Source organism: Triticum dicoccoides, chromosome 6A (assembly GCF_002162155.2).
Source record: "Triticum dicoccoides isolate Atlit2015 ecotype Zavitan chromosome 6A, WEW_v2.0, whole genome shotgun sequence".
Taxonomy (NCBI): Eukaryota; Viridiplantae; Streptophyta; class Magnoliopsida; order Poales; family Poaceae; genus Triticum; species Triticum dicoccoides.
Genome location: NC_041390.1, coordinates 9966271 through 9985934, shown reverse-complemented (window position 1 = coordinate 9985934; position 19664 = coordinate 9966271). Strand labels below are relative to the sequence as shown.

Here is a 19664-nt window from a genome sequence, read left to right as displayed (position 1 = left end):
TGCAACGCTTGTTTGAATTTAAAATATTACCTTCTGTTTGGCTGTTTATCCAATCTAAGAGATGGCTAGTCCTCGGCTTCTGCCCCCATGCCGCGAGTGCTGGGGTGTTCGGGATAAACCTGAGCACTCTTGTTCCCATTGTTGGGTCCTTCGAGGGAGGTGCTCAGCACAGCGAACAAGGCAACCGGACTAATAATGCTTTATCACTCTCACTTAGCCATAGAATTCTATAATTTTAAATTTCGGCGAAGCCCCTGGTATTCGGAAGGCCGAATTCAGGGCGCGATACACGCCTTTAAGCCGGACAGGACCGACTCCGCGCTCTAAGCGGCATAAGTCTTTAGGGACTCGAAACCTCGCCGAACAGCGACCAGTCTCTCACCTTATCATGGCAGTCAGTTTTAGCTTTCTCTACTGAGGTGCTTAGCCCAACAGAATCGGGACACAATCGTAGTAGTTCTCCTAGCGCTACCTTAGCCGGTAGAGCGGAACGTAAGGTACCAAAACATAGGAGCTGGGCAAACCCAACATTTGACCAAAGACACAATTCGGAGCTGATGAATATAATGCTATAAGTTCGGGGTGCCGCACTTGTGAAAGTGTTCGGACTTCTCATACAATATTTGTGGGGTACTTAAGCCCCTGGTGTGTTGGCCTTACCAAAGTGTACGGTTGCAAGGCGTCATTAATGAACACATATATATAAACAAGAATGCAATAATAGTCGTAATATTATGCATTGTTTATTCAAAGAGGTGCGTTAAAGCAGAATGATACAGATAGTGCGATAAGCAAAAAGTAGGACTATGTCCCTTCCAAGGGCTAGCTGAGGAATAGTATTAAAGAAAATATTTCACTCGTTATCGTAATCCACCTGGGAGTACCATGGTGTGACATAGCTTTCTGCCTCTCTTGGTTGCTGCATCATGTGTTCGGAAATCATGCTGCCGGACAAGGTTTCCAGAGATTAAAGTCCTGAAAGAGAAAAATAACAAAGCGGGAAGCCCCTAGTGCGGTTTAGGACGCGTCTTGGAGCGTGCCACAGTTGTGCCCCCCTCCCCACCTATGCCCATGGTATTTTTAATGCGTAATTATGTACACGTGGCACGAATTTCGCCGTTTGGCTTGGGCCGGGGTGGGGGCCGCATTGCTACGCGAGCTCAAACCGTGCCAGGCAGTCTAGTTGTTGATTACTCCGAGCGCGTTTGAAGGTGTCCTGGTCTTGAAACGCCGAACTGGTGGATTGCCTTGAGAGGCTGCTTTACACTTCTGCTGCAAGGGCCGTAGTGTGCTCCTCCGTGCGGAGAGAGCGCTCTGTGTTTCCGTTAACTGTGATGACCCCCTGGGGTCCTGGCATCTTGAGCTTGAGGTATGCATAATGCGGTACCGCATTGAATTTCACAAATGCAGTTCGCCCGAGTAGTGCATGATAGCCACAGCGGAACGGGACTATATCGAAGATTAATTCTTCGCTTCGGAAGTTATCCGGGGATCCGAAGACCACTTCCAGTGTAATTGAGCCTGTGCAATGGGCCGCTACACCTGGAATGATGCCTTTAACGGTTGTTTTTGTGGGTTTGATCCTTGAGGGGTCTATACCCATTTTGCGCACTGTGTCCTGGTAAAGCCGGTTCAGGCTGCTCCCGCCATCCATAAGGACTTGAGTGAGGTGAAATCCGTCAATGATTGGGTCTAAGACCAGTGCGGTGAATCCGCCGTGACGGATACTAGTGGGGTGGTCCCTGCAATCGAAGGTGATCGGGCAGGAGGACCATGGGTTGAACTTTGGGGCGACTGGCTCCAACACATATACGTCCCTGAGCGCACGCTTCCGCTCCCTCTTGGGGATGTGGGTTGCGTATATCATGTTCACCGTCCGCACTTGTGGGGGGGACCTCTTCTATCCTCCAGTGTTTGGCTGCCGGGGCTCCTCTTCGTCATCGCTGTGTGACCCCTTATCTTTATCTTTGGCAGTTAACTTGCCGGCCTGTTTGAACACCCAGCATTCCCTATTGGTGTGGTTGGCTGGCTTATCAAGGGTACCGTGTATTTGACACGAGCGATCGAGTATGCGGTCCAAACTGGACGGGCCCGGAGTGCTTCCTTTAAATGGCTTTTTCCGCTGACCGGGTTTAGAGCCTTTGAATCTGGCATTGACTGCCATATCCTCAGTATTATCACTGTTAATGCGGTGCTTATGTTTGCGACGTGACCTGCTATTGCCGTCCTTGGTATCTGAAGTACCATGGTTTTTTTGACATGTTGTTACTGTGAGCCAGCCAACTGTCTTCTCCCGCACAAAAGTGGGTCATGAGTGTCGTGAGGGCTGCCATAGATTTCATCTTTTCCTATCCAAGGTGCCGGGCAAGCCACTCATCGCGGATGTTATGCTTGAAGGCTGCTAGGGCCTCTGCATCCGGACAGTCGATGATTTGATTTTTCTTTGTTAGGAACCGGATGTTATGCATGTAAGTCATCGCCGCGGGCCATGTGGATGTGGAGGAGGAAATCCTCGATCCAAACCGTAGGATCTGTTGTGACGTCATATGATTCAATATTTACGGGTTTGAAACCCTCTGGGATTTGATGATCCATTACTTCGTCTGTGAAGCATAGGGGGTGTGCGATGCCTCTGTATTGGGCTATATCGCGACGCAGCTCGAATGGGGCTTGCCCGCTGTGTTCGGCCCGACCGGATTGACTTCTACTGTATCCGGCGTGACATTTATCGTCTCGCATAGTGGCGTGCCCTCGAGATCCGTAGATCAATCTTGCATGTTTTGATTTGTCCTCCAATACGTCTCGCAGGTCTGGCGTATTTCCCCATGCCTTTTTATTTGAATGGCGTCGAGGTGCAGGCTGAGTTTTTGGCTGGAATGCCTCTCTATCTCGGCCATGAGGTGGCCGATCAGCCACGTCATACGCTTCTTCCTCCAGTCGGGGTAGCAACCTGCATTTTGGGTAACTCTTGATGGGGCGCTCAGGTTTATATTCCTCGGCCGCGAGGACTTCAGTCCATCTGTCAGCTAGCATATCTTGATCAGCTTGAAGCTGCTGTTGCTTTTTCTTAAGGCTATTTGCCGTGGCTATAAGCCGGTGCTTGAAGCGCTCTTGTTCGACGGGATCCTCTGGCACGGCGGATTCGTCATCGCCGAGGCTTGCCTCATCTTCGAAGGGGGCATGTAATTATCATCCTCCGCTTCTCCATCTACCGCTCTCTCAGGAGGGCTGGCTCCACCATCCTCCTGGTCTAAATCTTGCTGGAGGGGATTGTTGTTATCTTTGGCACTATCCGGAGTGTTATTATCTCCTGTGCCGGTATCACCACTTTTGCTTTGGCGGGACTTAGAGCGGCGCCGCTGACGTCGGCGCTTGGGTTGCTTCTTGGAGGGGTTATCCTCCGCTGTCTCGTCGCCATTGCCTTCTTTGGGTGTGTCCACCATGTATATATTGTATGATGAGGTGGCTGTCTAGTGCCCTGTGGGCAGTGGCTCATCTTCGTCTCCCGCATCATCGTCCATAATGTCGATGTCTTTGGAGTCAAAGTCGAGCATGTCGGTCAAGTCATCGACAGTGGCTACTAAGTGGGTAGTGGGCGGGCCGCGAATTTTTGTTGTTGTCTGCATCCCAATCCTTAACGAGTTCAGTATGTCGCCAAAGGGCGAGTGCTGAAAAATATCCGTGGAGGTAATTTCCATGATCGAAGCCCAATCGGATTCGCTAGGAACGGGTGCAGGCGGTTCGGAGTCCGTGGCCGGAGAGAGATCCAACAGTTTGTCAACACGGCTCTCGTGTAGAGTAAGGTCGATGTTCGGCTCGATCGCCGATGAGGGTAAGGCCTCCATGGCGGGGTCCATCCACCCATCCATGGACGGCGCATCTGGCTCCGAATTGAGGGTCGGAGCGGCTGTCGGTGCGATCTCCTGAACACTGTCGGATGGTGGAGCTAAATCGTACTCATCATGACCGCGTGACGCACAAGGCAGAGGCTCGAATCCGTCGAAGATCAAGTCTCCGCGAATGTCGGCCGTGTAGTTTAAGCTTCCAAACCTGACCTGATGGCCAGGGGCGTAGCTTTCAATCTTCTCCAGATGGCCAAGCGAATTGGCCCGCAGTGCAAAGCCGCCGAACACAAAAATCTGTCCAGGGAGAAATCTCACCCTGGACTGCATTGCTAACGATGATAGAAGGAGCCATCATGCCTAACAGCGATGACACAGAGGAACTCTCAATGAAAGCACCAATGTCGGTGTCAAAACCGGCTGATCTCGGGTAGGGGGTCCCGAACTGTGCGTCTAGGCGGATGGTAATAGGAGGCAGGGGACACGAAGTTTTACCCAGGTTCGGGCCCTCTTGATGGAGGTAAAACCCTACGTCCTGCTTGATTAATATCGATGGTATGGGTAGTACAAGAGTAGATCTACCACGAGATCAGAGAGGCAAAACCCTAGAAGCTAGCCTATGGTATTATTGTATGTTGTCCTACGGACTAAAACCCTCTAGTTTATATAGACACCGGAGAGGGCTAGGCTTACACAAGGTCGGTTACAAAGGAGAAGATATGCATATCCGTATTGCCTAGCTTGCCTTCCACGCCAAGTAGAGTCCCATCCGGACATGAGACGAAGTCTTCAATCTTGTATCTTCATAGTCTAACAGTCCGGCCAAAGAATATAGTCTGGCTGTCCGAAAACCCCTTAATCCAGGACTCCCTCACTAGCACACCAAGCCACTGATTGATCTGTTCAAGGAGAAGAAGTTCCTTCTTAGGATCCGGACTTATGCAAGGGCTTCGATATCCTCGATGATGGTTCCCAACCAGAACTCGGTAGTGTTATATTGTAAGACTACTATGTGGTCATGCTTTCTGGGACAACGTGTTCACATGTGTGTAGCAGAACCAGCTCACGTTTTGGAGCTTGCTATCCTAGTTCATCTCCCGAGAATCTCGCAATGTTATCTCATCGATTTGTGTTGCAATCCTTCCTTTGAGACATGATGAGTCTGGAATATCCTGACACCAACCAGATCTGAATCTTAGGCAGATATGATGGTTGGAACATTCCCGGCGTTTGTATTTTGTTCCCAGCTTGCACCGCCATTGTGCCATTCTACCTTGGGTCCCGTCCATTTTCATTGATAAGCAAAATCATCCATTACGTTGTCTTCAACAAGGTAGTCCACATCATCCATTCTAGTCGGGATATGCCATTCTTCCGAACTCCTTCAAGTAATCGATTGCAAATTGCCTTGGGCTGGTATGAAGATTTTCAATGATCTATGTGTCAAAAGTAATTCTTTTTGCCACTTAAGGGAATAATTTCTACGAGCCACTTTCCCTATGGTGCCCTGTTATGGAGTCATGGCAATTAACTCCTCGCTACTTTGAAACCATGCACCATCTTATTCAGCGTGGAATTGTGCTTATCAACTTGAATCCTCATTCTTTGTTCCACTCCATCCCTCTTGATGTATGTTTCGTTTCTTAGCTTGAGAGATGTTCAACATCTCATTCCGTGAGTTGATCGTGAGTTGCTCGATCTTCAAGAAGATCAATCCCTATAGAGTTTCTTTTGTCGTCATCGTGTTGGATGAAGATCCCGAAAGCAAAGACGACAAGATCAATTTGAAGCAATGAATCAACATCTTCGATGAGGGCAATTGGATCAAGAAGTTTGTGATAGTTTGTGTCCCCCCTTCCATCTTACCCTACGCTTGAATCTCGGGACGAGATTCTTGTCTAGTGGGGGTGAGTTGTCACATCCCTAGTTCTGTTCTGCTCTGGGTTAGCTAGTCTTGTGTTGCATCATGTTCAAATTTCTCTTAAACCTGAAATGGGGAGCAACAAACCCCAGCACTCTCCCTGAAAATACCAGGTTCAACTGAAAAACATTTCAATGAACCCAAAATGCCCTTCACAAAAGTTCATCATTTTTGAATTGGTCTCGAACCTCTCCCAAAAATGGTGCACATTTTCTAGGCCATTCTGGAGTATTTGCATTTGGGCATTTAATTGCTAATAATACTTTAAATGCTCAAATAATCACAACCTGAAATGTTTGCTGCTGGAAATATTCCAAACAGTGACATTCAGCAGTTTCTTGATTATTGGAAATAGCCTGGCATTTTAAATAAAGCCAAACACAATTACAGAAAATAGAACAACTGAAATAAAAGAGAAAAGAAACCTCACCTAGACCTTACCTGGCACTGTTGGCCTACTGCCGTTTCGGCCCAGCCCACCAGGCGCTGCCCTGTCATCTTCTTCCCACCGCCAGTAGGAGCTGCTGCGTGTTGACGGGCGCAGCCACCCATGGCCACCTCCTGCTTGCCACCGAGGCGCCCTAAGCCTAACCGACGCGTCTGGAGTCGCCCCGCAGCCCTCACTGCCTCTCCCTCTCCCCATGGACCCCTTTCCCCTCCTCTGCTCTCTCTCCCGTGCAGCCCGAGCGGAGCTCGTCGCCACCGCTCACCGTTGCCGCACCCGGAGACTCCCCTCGACACCTCGACGTGCCCAGTAGCTCGGCTACCTCGTCCTCGACCTCCTCGCCAAGCCAAGCGACGCCGGACGCTGCCGAACGCCCTCATCGCCGTCTTCTTCAACCTCGGGCCACTGAGATCGCCGGCGACCGTGCGCCCGCTCCGACGCTTCCCCGAGCTCGTTGAGGCCACCGAACAAACCGCTGTGAGCTCCTGCGTGGATCCCCTCCTTCCTCCCCTTCGATTTCGAGCCGTAGACGTCGCCCCCTTGATGACCGTAGCCTCCGCCGCTTGAGCTCATCATCGGCGCAGCTCCGGTGACCAAATGGTCACCCCGGGGAGTCCAACTTGCTCCCTGCAACGCGTAGTGCCCCGCTAGACCTTCGCCTCGCTCGTTAGCACACCGCAGCGCTAACCCGCACCAGCCCCGAACTCCGGCAGCCGCCACGGGTTCCACTCTAGCGAACTCTGGCCACCCCCGCACCTCCTGTTGTTCTCCCTAGATGCGCATGGGCACGGGCTATCCTCTGGTGCCCCTGGCGCGTCGATCCGTCGCCTCTGGTGAGTTCCGAGCGAACGTTGCCGCGGTTCGAGGTCACCGCCGGCGAGACTCCGACGACTGTCAACGTGAGCACCTAGTTAGCACTAATCACCCACTAATTAACCTCCTGACCCACTTACATGTGGGCCCAATGCCTAAACTAATTAGTTTAACTCTCTATTAGATTAGCACTAATTTCAGTGGGCCCCGCTTGTCAACTTTGACTTGGCCACGCCAGCTTTGACCAGGTCCCACATGTCAGCCTCTATAGCTGACTATGTGTCACTGACTAGTGGGCCCTACTGGTCAGGTTTGACCTAGAGGCGCCTAGTTGACTAGCTGACGTCACAGTGACACAGTGCTGACGCAATAACTCATATTCTGGATTTAACTTAATTCAGGAAATTCCAGAAAATGCCCCAAACTTCTAAATTCATAGTAATTCAACCGTAACTCCAAATCAAACAAATTATATATGAAAAATGATCAGAAAAATCTAATCTATCCATCTGTACTAGTTTCATGCATGTTTAAGCAACTTAACCTTGATGTTTAGATAAAAACATGATAATTCACTTTATAAGTTCTTAGTTTGAATTTGAATTTTAACCTTTGGTTCAAATCAACTCAAACCCTTCTGTTCTTAGCTGCATTAGCTCAAATCACAGCATGTTGACATGTCATGATCATGCATCATATTGTGCATTGCATTGATTGTGTTCTTTCTGTGTTTGCCGGTGGTTGTTCCCCCTTGGTAGACGATGTTTTCGACGATGAGATCGATGAAACTGATGAAGAACTATACTATCTTCAGAAGTGCCAGGCAAGCAAAACCCCCTTCCTCATTCCGATACAATCCCACTTTCTCGCTCCTATTCTCTTTTACCGCATTAGGACAACATCGATTCAACTGTTACATGCTGCGGTAGCTGAACCCCTTTTCCTCTGCATGACCTGTCATTGCCACAGTAAATAGATGAAACCCATCAGCATGAGTAGGAGTTGTTTGAGCCCTGATGTGCCTACTCATTCATGCTTGTTTGTCATGCCTGCTATTACTTAGAGTTGTGTTAGGTCTGATTCATCGGGGATGAATTGGAAAGTTGTGAACATGTCCTACTATGTGTGAGCTAAGTGTGTTGAATACGATTTGGTAAAGGTATCGATGAGAGGCCATGTAGGAGTACATGGTGGGTTGTTTCATTGGAACCGTCCTTAAGCACCGAGATCTGTACGTGTCATTTAAGAAACATCTACGACCATGCATTGGGATCCTTAATTGACCGTCTCGGCTTCTTAACCACCCTAGTCCTCTGTCCAGGAGTTGAAACTAGTTTTTGGTGTTTATAGGATATGTGTTGGCGGCCGTGCGTAGCGCTGACCCTAGGGGTGGGCTATGATGCAGTAGATACACCATGGCCGGGCATGCCGGGCGCCCATTTGGTCTCTCGGAACCCTGTACACATCGTTCGGGGCCGTATTTGGAAACCTCGGCCGGACTCCCTGCGGATGGAACCTGGATAGGCGATAAACCTGTACTACAGACTTGAGTGTTTAGATAGGCCTTGGCCGACACCCTCGTTGGGCTTCCGCTTGAAGGTTGCCGAGTACATGTCGTTTAAACGACGATATGTGGTGAGAGCGTGTATGAAGAAGTACACCCCTGCAGGGTTAACATCATCTATTCGAATAGCCGCGTCTGCGGTAAAGGACTGCTTGGTTGCCTATACAGTTCATAGACAAGTGAAAGTGGATACTCTAAAATGCGCAAGATAAGCGTGAGTGCTATGGATGGCATTCTCGTAGGGAGACGGGAGCGGATCCATAGTGGTGTATTGATTGGTGAATATGTGGACTCGTGTGCGCCACCTCAAAAGAGTTACTTGTAGTCGTAGTTCAGGATAGCCAGTGAGTCAAAGCTGGCTTGCTGCAGTTAAACTCCATCACCCCCTTTATTGATACCGATGCATATGTAGATAGTTCTGATGTAAGTCTTGCTGGGTACATTTGTACTCACGTTTGCCTATTTTATGTTTTGCAGAGAGACGTCAGTCTCGCTAGTAGTTCCGTTGGACTTCGACGTTTAGCTTGATACCTCATCTACGATCTTGTGCCCTCGGGAGGATCTGGTAGATAGTCAGGATTCTCAGCCTTTTCATTTGTAGATGTCTATACTCAGACATGTTAAGCTTCCGCATGTTCTTGTTGCTTGTATGCTCTGTATGTTGGGGTCATGAGACCCATGTTTGTAATGCTTGGCTCCTCGGAGCCTAATGAATAAATACTTTGAGTCGTAGACTCTTGTTGTGATGCCATGTTGTATTTACACATATCGAGCATATTGTGTGTATGATTTGAAATGCTTGGTATGTGTGGGATCCGACAACCTAGTTGTTTATCCTTGGTAGCCTCTCTTATGGGAAATGTAGTGTTGTGCTTCTATGAGCCATAGTAGTCCGCTATAGCCCGGTTCACCAGGGTCCTGCTAGCCCAGCACTACTGCTCCGGAACACTTGACTGGTCGGCATGTGATTCACTTCGTTCCTATGTCTGTCCCTTCAGGGAAATGTCATGCGGTGACATCCAGAGTCCTGCCTAGCCTGCTACAGCCCAGTTCACCGGAGTCCTGTTAGCCTAGTGCTACTGCCCGGATTCGCACACTGCTGACTGACATGCTCGATGTTGATTCATGTATGCCTGTCCCTGTAAGTTAGTGCCACTTTGGGTTCACGACTAGTCATGTCGGCCCGAGTTCTTTGTCATATGGATGCTAGAGACACTATCATATACGTGAGCCAAAAGGCGCATACGGCCCCGGGCTAGGTAAGGTGGCACCCGTGGGAATACCGTGCGTGAGGCCGCAAAGTGATATGATGTGTTACATGCTAGATCAGTGTGACTTAGGACCGGGGTCCTGACACTTTGCATGCAAACGTGACCTAAGAAGAAAGAAATAAAGAAAGAAAGAAAAGATAAGATAAGATAAGATAAGAAAGGAAAAAAGAAGGGGAAAAAGAAAACCAGGCAAACCAAAGAAAGAAACAGGTTTACTGAGTGCTCTGTGACAGGCACTCAGCAAACATTTTTGGATGTAAAACAGAAAACAAAATTCTTTTCCAAGTGTCTATCTGTTGACACTTGGCAAACTACGACTTGCCACTACAATGCCGTCATTTGCGGAGGTAAAGGGCACATATCTCTGGGATTTGCCAAGTGCCCTATTTAGCTTTTGCCGTGTGTTTTCTCTTTGCCGAGTCTTTTTCTTTGTGCCACTTAGTGAAGGCCGATGCTTGTCGTGTGTCTTGTGGTTTCCGGGTATTTTCTTTCTCGCACTCATGAAATGACGTGTTTGTCGAGTACCGGAAAAACGATACTTAGAAAATAGGCATACACTAAGAAAATAGCTCGATTGAGGTAGCGCTACTACTTACTGATGTTTCGAGGTTATGTTTCTATTTGCAACCACATTATATGCATTTCAGCATCCATAATGTACTTGACACATGCTAGTGCATTTTATTTCATGTGCTTTGAAAATGGAAATCCTTTGAGCTGGATTTGTTCTAGAAAGGACTACATATATAAAGAGTGACTATGGTACACGATGTTGTAATTTTGCATATTATATACACTTCTCCTCTTGTCAGCTAGTTCTCCTAGGGTCCTGCAAATAGCAATAGGTGGGACAGGCTGAGTGGGAATTGTTTTGGGAAAAAAGTTATAATACCCTTTCAGTCAGTCCAAAGTTCAGCAGGTGCCCAACGCCTTCGACGTTTGCTGTTGGTGCTTTTGACCACCTCCCCAGGAAGTATCGCAGTGGAATGAACACATTTGGGTGCACCATCGGCCTAATTATGTGTGCACAAATCCCACCATTCATTTTCAAAGTAGTGGAAACTGCATTCATATACCACATCTCCCATCACAGGATGCACCCAATAGAGTTTGGGGCTCTGATAGTAGCTTGAGTATAGCTCAAACACAATGCTCTCTCCGGAGTGGCATGGGACTTGATTAATGATGAAACTGGTTGATACAGTCACCTGCTTGTGAAACTTTCCCAAGACGTTGCTGGTGTAGAGGCCAACGTCCTAGCACTCAATGTTATAATCACACGTTTCGAGAATGAAATGTAGTAGTGCAAATGTTTTAGTACACAAGAGGTTTGCGTCAAACAATACATGTGCTCATGTTTCCCTACAACTATTAAGGACCTGCATAGGCAGTGTGCATCTTGCTATGCAGAAGGCGAGAGGTAACTCTTCATAGTTGGATCGCTTGATGCAGTGCTAAGAGTCAACAAAAAATTAAACTTGACAAAACAAGTTGACATAAAGAGTAGGTACAACCTCAACGTTGCAACTAACTCACGAAACAAATAGAGCATGGAAGAGATCCATAATAACAATAACAATGACTAAAATTGCCTTTACTAAACCAGGAACATTGAGACCAAATGTCTCATCTTATTGATGATATGTCATGTACACATCTTATTTTTTTTGCAGGTAATCCATCCATCTTATTAGCCATTCCAAAACTAAATAAAAAAAGATGACACATGTAGCTGGTCATGCGCTACCTGTGGAATTCCTCTCCCTTCTTACATATTCATAGACGAGTATTGTGTCCATTGTAGATCTGGGTGCGGGGGTTCCCTTGGGACCTCGCCATGTCAAGCCATCCCTCCTGCTGCTGTCGCAATGCCTGATACATCGGAGACCCCATGTCCATGCCGCCGGTGACATATGGCGCCTGGGCTTGGTAGACTAGCGGCTGCCCAGTTATTTTCGTGATGCGCTCCCTCAGGCTCTTAAGGATTAACTCTAACTTCCAGGCCATGGTTGTGAACTCCTCGATGTTTCCTGGGAGGTGTCCACTGACCATGGCCTTGTGCAAGAGAATCCTGGCCTCACGGTCCTCGTGCTCGCACCTAATCTTCTCTACCTGATGTCGGAGTTGTATGAGGCGCCGACTAAGAATGGTCTCCTGGTCCATCTTCTTCTTTAGCTGTGGCACCTCTGGCATGCTCATGAACCGATTTAGGATAGCCATCGCCTCGGCATGGGATGGGAACACCTCTGGCACCATTGCACCCTCACCATACACCAGCACGCAGGCCTTGGCGTTGCACAAGGTGGCCACCTCACCGGCCTTCTTCATCAGGTTCTTGGTATGCTTCTTCAAGGTATTGATCCGCGTCGAGTCATTGCAGATATACCGGAGGGCCACCTTCTTGCGAGCCATTGTCAGCTAAGGGGAAAATCTGCAAAGGAAGGAAAATTGCTAGTTTGGGTGAGTCAGAAGCAAGGAAGGTAGGGTGGATTTATAGTGGCGGGCTTGGTAGGATGAGGAAGCTGGAACCATGTCGATGGAGGATATGATAGATTTCGGGGCCAAACTTAATTGTGCCCAGCTGTAACTTTGGTATATATCAAAAACTTTTAGATTTACTTCCTAAGACCGCAGATTTCGTCAATCAATACGAAATTTCTCGTCAATCGCTGGAGAAAATATATGGAAGGTTTCTCTGAAGAGGCACATGCATCTTATTATTAGGACATGCCTATTTTACCAAAATGTATTGCCAAACTATTTTTGCAGTTTAATTCTATCCAAAATTGGATGTTTATTCAAAATATAGATCATCCCATCTACCACTGATTCCTTTGTATCTAAATTAAGAAAATATTTTTAGAGTAGATTCTGGTAGTCCTTGACATGCATACTGCTACCTCTTGAGCTTGCGTTGATTTTTCCCTTGAAGAGGAAAGGGTGATGTCGCAAAGTAGAGTAAGTATTATCCTCTGTTTTGAGAAACAATGTATAAATCCAGTAGGAGACAACACAACAAGCCACCGAATACCTGCACAAACAAACACCAACTTGCACCCAACGTGACAAAGGGGTTGTCAATCCCTTCACAGTTATTTGCAAAGTGAGATCTGATATAGATGGATCAACGGTAAAGTAATATTTTTGGTATTTTTGGTTCATGTAATGGAGATTAAAAGATTGCAAAGGAAGTAAATTGACTAAAATTATAGATCAGAAACTTATATGATGGAAAATAGACCCGGGGGCCATAGGTTTCACTATAGGCTTCTCTGAAGATAGAAACTATTACGGTGGGTGAAAAATTACTGCCGAGCAATAGATAGAAAAGCGCGAAGTTATGACGATATCTAAGGCAATGATCATGAATATATGCATCACGTCTGTGTCAAGTTGGCCTAAACGATTCTGCATCTACTACTATTATTCCACACATCGACCGACTCCTGCCAGCATCTAGAGTATTAAGTTCATAAGAACAGAGTAACGCGTTTAGTAATACGACATGATGTAGCAGGATTAACTCAAGGAATATGAGGAAAACCCGATCTTGTTATCCTCGTTGGCAACAATATAATACGTGCCTTGCTGCCCCTACTATCATTGGGAAAGGACACAGGAAGATTGAACCCAAAGCTAAGAACTTCTCCCATTGCAAGAAAAACCAATCTAGTTGGCCAAACCAAATCGATAGTTCGAAGAGACTTGCAAATATATCAAATCATGCATATAAGAATTCAGAGGAGACTCAAATAATATTCATAGATAAGTTGATCATAAATCAAAAATTAATCGGATCTCGGCAAACATAACGCAAAAGAGTATTACTTCGAATAGATCTCCAAGAACACCGAGGAGAACATGGTATTGAGAATCAAAGAGAGAGAAGAACCCATCTAGCTACTAACTATGGACCCGTAGGTCTGTGGTAAACTACCCATGCTTCATCGGAGGGGCAATGATGTTGATGTAGAAGCCCTCCGTGATCGAATCCCCCTTCGGCAAGATGCCGGAAAAGGACCCAAGATGGGATCTCATGGGTACAGAAGGTTGCGGCGGTGGAAAAGTGGTGTCGTGGCTCCCCTAGAAGTTTTCAATGTATTTGAGAATATATAGGGGGGAGATCTAGGTCAGGGGGTTAGTGAGGGGCCCACAAGGTCGGGGGGCGCGCCCTACCCCTTGGGCGCACCCTCCACCCTTGTGGCCGCCTCGTGGCTCTTCTGACTTGCACTCCAAGTCTCCTGGGTGTCTTTTGGTCCAAGAAAAATCATCACGAAAGTTTTATTCCGTTTGGTATTCCATTTCCGTGGAACTCTAAAACAAAGAAAAACAAGAACTGGCACTGGGCTCTAGGTTAATAGGTTAGTCGCAAAAATCATATAAAATGGCATATAAAACATCCAAAACAGATAATATAATAGCATGGAACAATAAAAAATTATTACTTTGGAGACGAATCAAGCATACCCAAGCTTAATTACTGCTCGTCCTCGAGTAGGTAAATGATAAAAACAGAATTTTTTATGTGGAATGCTACCTAACATATTTACCCATGTAATTCTCTTTATTGTGGCATGAATGTCCAGATCCATAAGATTTAAAACAAAATTTTAATATTGACATAAAAACAATAATACTTCAAGCATACTAACAAAATAATTATGTCTTCTTAAAATAACATGGCCAAAGAAAGCTTATCCCTACAAAGTGATATAGTCTGGCTATGCTCCATCTTCGTCATAACAAATATTCAAATCATGCACAACCGCGATGACAAGCCAAGCAATTGTTTCATACTTTTGATGTTCTCAAACCTGTTCAACTTTCACGCAATACATGAGCGTGAGCCATGGACATAGCACTATAGGTGGAATAGACAGTGGTTGTGGAGAAAAAGAAGAAGGAGATAGTCTCACATCAACTAGGCATATCAACGAGCTATGGAGATGCCAATTAATAGATATCAATGTGAGTGGTGGGTAGGAATTGCCATGCAACGGATGCACTAGATCTATAAGTTTATGAAAGCTCAAAAAAAGAAAACTAAGTGGGTGTGCATCCAACTTGCTTGCTTATGAAGACCTAGGGCATTTTGAGGAAGCCCATCGTTGGAATATACAAGCCAAGCTCTATAATGAAAAATTCCCACTAGTATATGAAAGTGATTTCATAGGAGACTCTCTATCATGAAGATCATGGTGCTACTTTGAAGCACAAATGTGGCAAAAAGGATAGTAACATTGTCTCTTCTCTCTTTTTCTCTCATTTTTTTTCTTTTTTGGGCCTTCTTATTTTTTTATTTGGACTTTCTCCCTTTTTTTATTTCCTCACATGGGACAATGCTCTAATAGTGAAGATCATCACACTTTTATTTAGTTACAACTCGATACTAGAAAAAAAGTATGACTCTATGTGAATTCCTCCGGCGGTGTACCGGGATGTGGAATGAATCAAGAGCGACATGTATAAAAAATGATGAACGGTGGCTTTGCCACAAATATGATGTCAACTCCATGGTCATGCAAAGCAATATGACAATGATGGAACGTGTCATAATAGACAGAATAGTGGAAAGTTGCATGGCAATATATCTCGGAGTGGTTGTGGAAATGCCATAATAGGTAGGCATGGTGGCTGTTTGGAGGAAGGATATGTGGTGGTTGTATGGTACTGGCGAGAGTTGCGCGGTACTAGATAGGCTAGCAATGACGGAAATGTGAGAGTGCGTATAATCCATGGACTCAACATTAGTCATAAAGAAATCACATACTTATTGCAAAAATCTACACTGGTAGAAAAAGGGCCTGTTGTCCCGGTTCGTAAGGGCCTTTTGTCCCGGTTCCTGAACCGGGACTAAAGGGTCGGTACTAATGCCCTGTCCCTTTAGTCCCGGTTCAATCCAGAACCGGGACTGATGGGCCTCCACGTGGGCTGTGCGCGGAGCCCAGGCAGGAGACCCTTTGGTCCCGATTGGTGGCACCAACCGGGACCAATAGGCATCCACGCATCAGCATTTCTATGGCTGGGGGTTTTGTTTTTTTTGAAAGGGGGAGGGGGGGGGGTTGGGGGTTTTGGGGGGTTAATTTAGGTGTTTCATATATTGTGTTAGCTAGGTATAATTAATAGAGAGAAGTGTCCTCTCTTATGTTCGTGCTTGCTCGACGCTATGTACTACACATATGTATAGAGAGGACTAGACACGCTAGCTAGCTAGTAAGCAAACGAAGGAAACAGAAGATCGTCATGAACATATATGCATACAGAGAGAAGTGATATCGACCACCTCTCCTTCTCTGAGAGATTGGTTGAACAACAAGTTCTCGTATATCTATCCGACACTACCGGCTACATATATACAATAATTATCTCTTACAAATATAATCATACGGACTCGTGATCCACATAGTATTCTCCCTCTTTAGCGATCACGTGGTCAAGAAAGAATGCCGCCAATTCCTCTTGAATTGCTCGCATGCGAGCTGGTGCTAGGAGTTCATCCCGCTTCCGAAACATCTAATTTGAAGAAGGGGGTCAATACACACATATATATATGAATGAAACTCAACACAAATGATGGTAATAAAATAAAATTGTGAATGTTGTTATTTACGTACTTCATATTGTTCGTCAGTGTAGCCCCGCTCACAGGTCGTGTGGCGGATGGACTCACAAACGTAGTATCCACAGAAATCATTCCCTTGTACCTGCCACAACCACTTCACAAGAAATAGAGGTCAATCAAACTGATAAGCAAGAATGCCAAATCAATAGGAGATGCGCGGAACATGCTACTATAGTACTTACTTTCGGGTGTCTAAATTGCAGCTTCTTCGGGAGTCCTGGAGCTTTTTTGTAGAATTTTTTCCAAACCCTGCCAGACAAAGAAAACAATTACTTGATATATCAGGAAATGAACAAAGTTGCTGATATGGTGGATAATGATTGATTGAACTTACGTCTCGAGCATTTGAGTCATGTCCGCATAGTCCTGGGGATCTTTTCGTCTTGAGTCTAAGACGGTTACTAGTCCCTGCTCAAGCTTAATCTCTAGGAGAATATAGTGGTAACTGCACACGCATGCATAACTCATCAATTACATTACTATAACCTTGACTAATATATAAGGGAAACCGAATACGCACAAGACAGTAACACTCACTTGAAGTTGTAAGGAAAGAGTATTATATCTTTGTTTTCACTTATTACCAACGATCGTAGCAAGTTGGCCTCGGTAGCTACGACATGAAATTTAACCTGAGTTGCATCTACGAGATATGTGTTAATGAACCCAATATCACCGACTTGTCTTTTCTTCAATTCGGCGATCTTCAATCTGCATATAATATAGTGAGGATGATTATAAATAAATGCAATGAAAGAGCTGAGCTATATAGAGAGACTTAATGACAGAAGTAGTACTACTTACAGACAGTAGCAGGTGACCGTTGTTTTATCGAGGGCCAATTGATTGAAAAACTGAAAGAACTCCTCAAATGGAACAGGCAACAGTGCAATTCCAATGAGGTCATGCTCCTTTTTAACTTTCACATACAAAGTACTCCTCCCCCAGAGGCTCTACAGATTTTCAAGTACCAATCATGCAATCTTCGCATCATTGTTGATAGAGATCTTTCATCTTTGACGAGAGGCTTCCCGTACTTGTATCTTTGTATCTGCACCTCCATGGGTTCATAATGTACATCGTCGGGCAGGTAATCGCCAAGATTGCTATAACCGAGCACCATCCTCGGATCATTAGCGACGTTGTCGCTAGGCACCTTGAGCGGGGGCATGATTGCTTCGCTTGTTTGCCGAGCTGGGCAATTTGTTTCCCAGCTCGTCATTCTTTCTGCCTTTGATCACTGACAGTACTTCCCGACCACTCCGATTCGCCCAATTCCTTTCCACTAATGCGCTCATAGTTTCCTTTCGGCGGAGACTTGGGTTGTTTTGTCAGGGAAGCCAGAGTGCGCTTCGCTTTCACCGGATCTACCTTCTCCTCCGGAGGTGGATGTTTCTTTGCTTTCACCCCTTCAAAGTAGTTCCTCACTTCTTCTCGTGCGATCTCAGCGTTCTCCTCCGGGGTCCTCTCGTATGGTAAGTTCTCTGGAGTCTTCAGAGAAGGACCGAATCTGTATTTCCTCCCGCCTCTAGATGTACTGCTATATGCCGGCAGAGCAGACGGAGCGGTTGTCTTCTTTACTTGCTTACGAGGCGGAGGAGAAGTACTATGACGTGCCGGAGCAGCCGGAGCGGCGGCAGGTCTCTTCCGCCCTTGCTGATGAGGCGGAGAAGGATGAGGCTGGCTGCTCGGGCGCGTTGGCGCGGGCGGAGAAGGAGGCGGAGTGCCGCCACGCGCCGGAGAAGGAGCCGGTCGAGTGCCCTGATCGTCACTCGCCGGAGGAGGAGGCGGTGGAGGAGGCGGAGTGCCCTGACTCGCCGGAGGAGGAGGCGGTGGAGGAGGCGGAGTGCCCTGACTTGCCGGAGGAGGAGGAGGAGGCGGAGGCGTCCAGTTCGGAAGGTTGATGAGCTCCTTCCGCCATAGGCATGGAGTCTTCGGAGCAGACCCTAGCCTAGTCTCTCCTTCACCAGTAGGGTGGTCAAGCTGGAGGTCCTCAAATCCCTCTATTATTTCATCCACCATCACCCTAGCATATCCTTCTGGAATCGGCCGACAGTGAAAAGTTGCGCCGGGTTTAGTAGGATAAACAGAGCCAACAGCCGCCTTGACCTTCAAATTCATCCATTGCATCATAAGGTGGCAATTTTGAGACTCCGTGATAGCATCCATGGGATAGTTGGCAGGAGCCGTCAAGGCATGCTCCGGCTGAAGCAGCTTGGTGGAAGCCACGCTGCTTCTCCGCTGAGATGGCGGGGTAGCTTCGGGGGAAGCTTCGGCAGCACGTATGCTGTGATTTGCTTCTCGTTCCTCTATCGCCTGTACCCTTTCTTGCAGCGCTTGCATTTGGGTCTGCTGCAATTTTTTCCTCCTCTCCTGGGATTTGTAACCGCCAGCGTCCGGAAACCCAACCTTCCACGGAATGGAGCCTGGCGTGCCTCGTGTCCGTCCAGGGTGCTCAGGATTCCCGAGTGCCATTGTGATCTCGTCGTTCTCTCTATCTGGAAAGAACGTCCCTTGCTGCGCTGCTTTGATATACTGCTGAAGCTTCCTGACTGGTATGTCCATTTGATCGTTCGTCCAAATGCACTTCCCTGTTACAGGGTCCAAGGTTCCACCAGCCCCGAAGAACCAAGTCCGGCAACGGTCTGGCCAGTTAATTGTCTCTGGTTCGATCCCTTTATCAACCAGATCATTCTCAGTCTTGGCCCACTTAGGCCGGGCTACAAGGTAGCCACCTGACCCCATGCGATGATGATGCTTCTTCTTCGCAGCATTTTGCTTGTTTGTCGCCGACATCTTCTTACTCTTTTCTGATGTCTTGTGGTCCACAAATGCGGGCCAGTGATCTCTGATCTTCTCATATCTGCCCTTGAATTCTGGTGTCTCTCTATTTTCGGCAAACTTATTCAGCTCTTTCTTCCACCTCCTGAATAGTTCTGCCATCCTCTTAAGAGCAAAAGACTTGATTAATTGCTCTTTAACTGGCTTCTCTGGATCATCCTCTGGCGGTAGGGTGAAATTTGACTTTAGCTCAGTCCAAAGATCATTTTTCTACATATCATTGACATAAGACACCTCAGGGTCTTCTGTAGCCGGCTTTAACCATTGCTGGATGCTGATCGGGATCTTGTCCCTAACCAAAACCCTGCACTGAGCAACAAATGCGCTCTTTGTTCGAAGGGGTTC

General features: G+C 46.9%; 1 protein-coding gene across 1 annotated transcript; it reads right to left on the bottom strand.

Moving 5' to 3' along the window:
• Window positions 1-11632: 11632 nt before the first annotated feature.
• LOC119315457 (agamous-like MADS-box protein AGL80) lies at window positions 11633-12268 on the bottom strand. The gene has a single exon (XM_037590084.1). It carries the CDS (start codon window positions 12266-12268, stop codon window positions 11633-11635), a length of 636 nt encoding a protein of 211 aa, XP_037445981.1.
• Between the last annotated feature and the right edge of the window lie 7396 nt (window positions 12269-19664).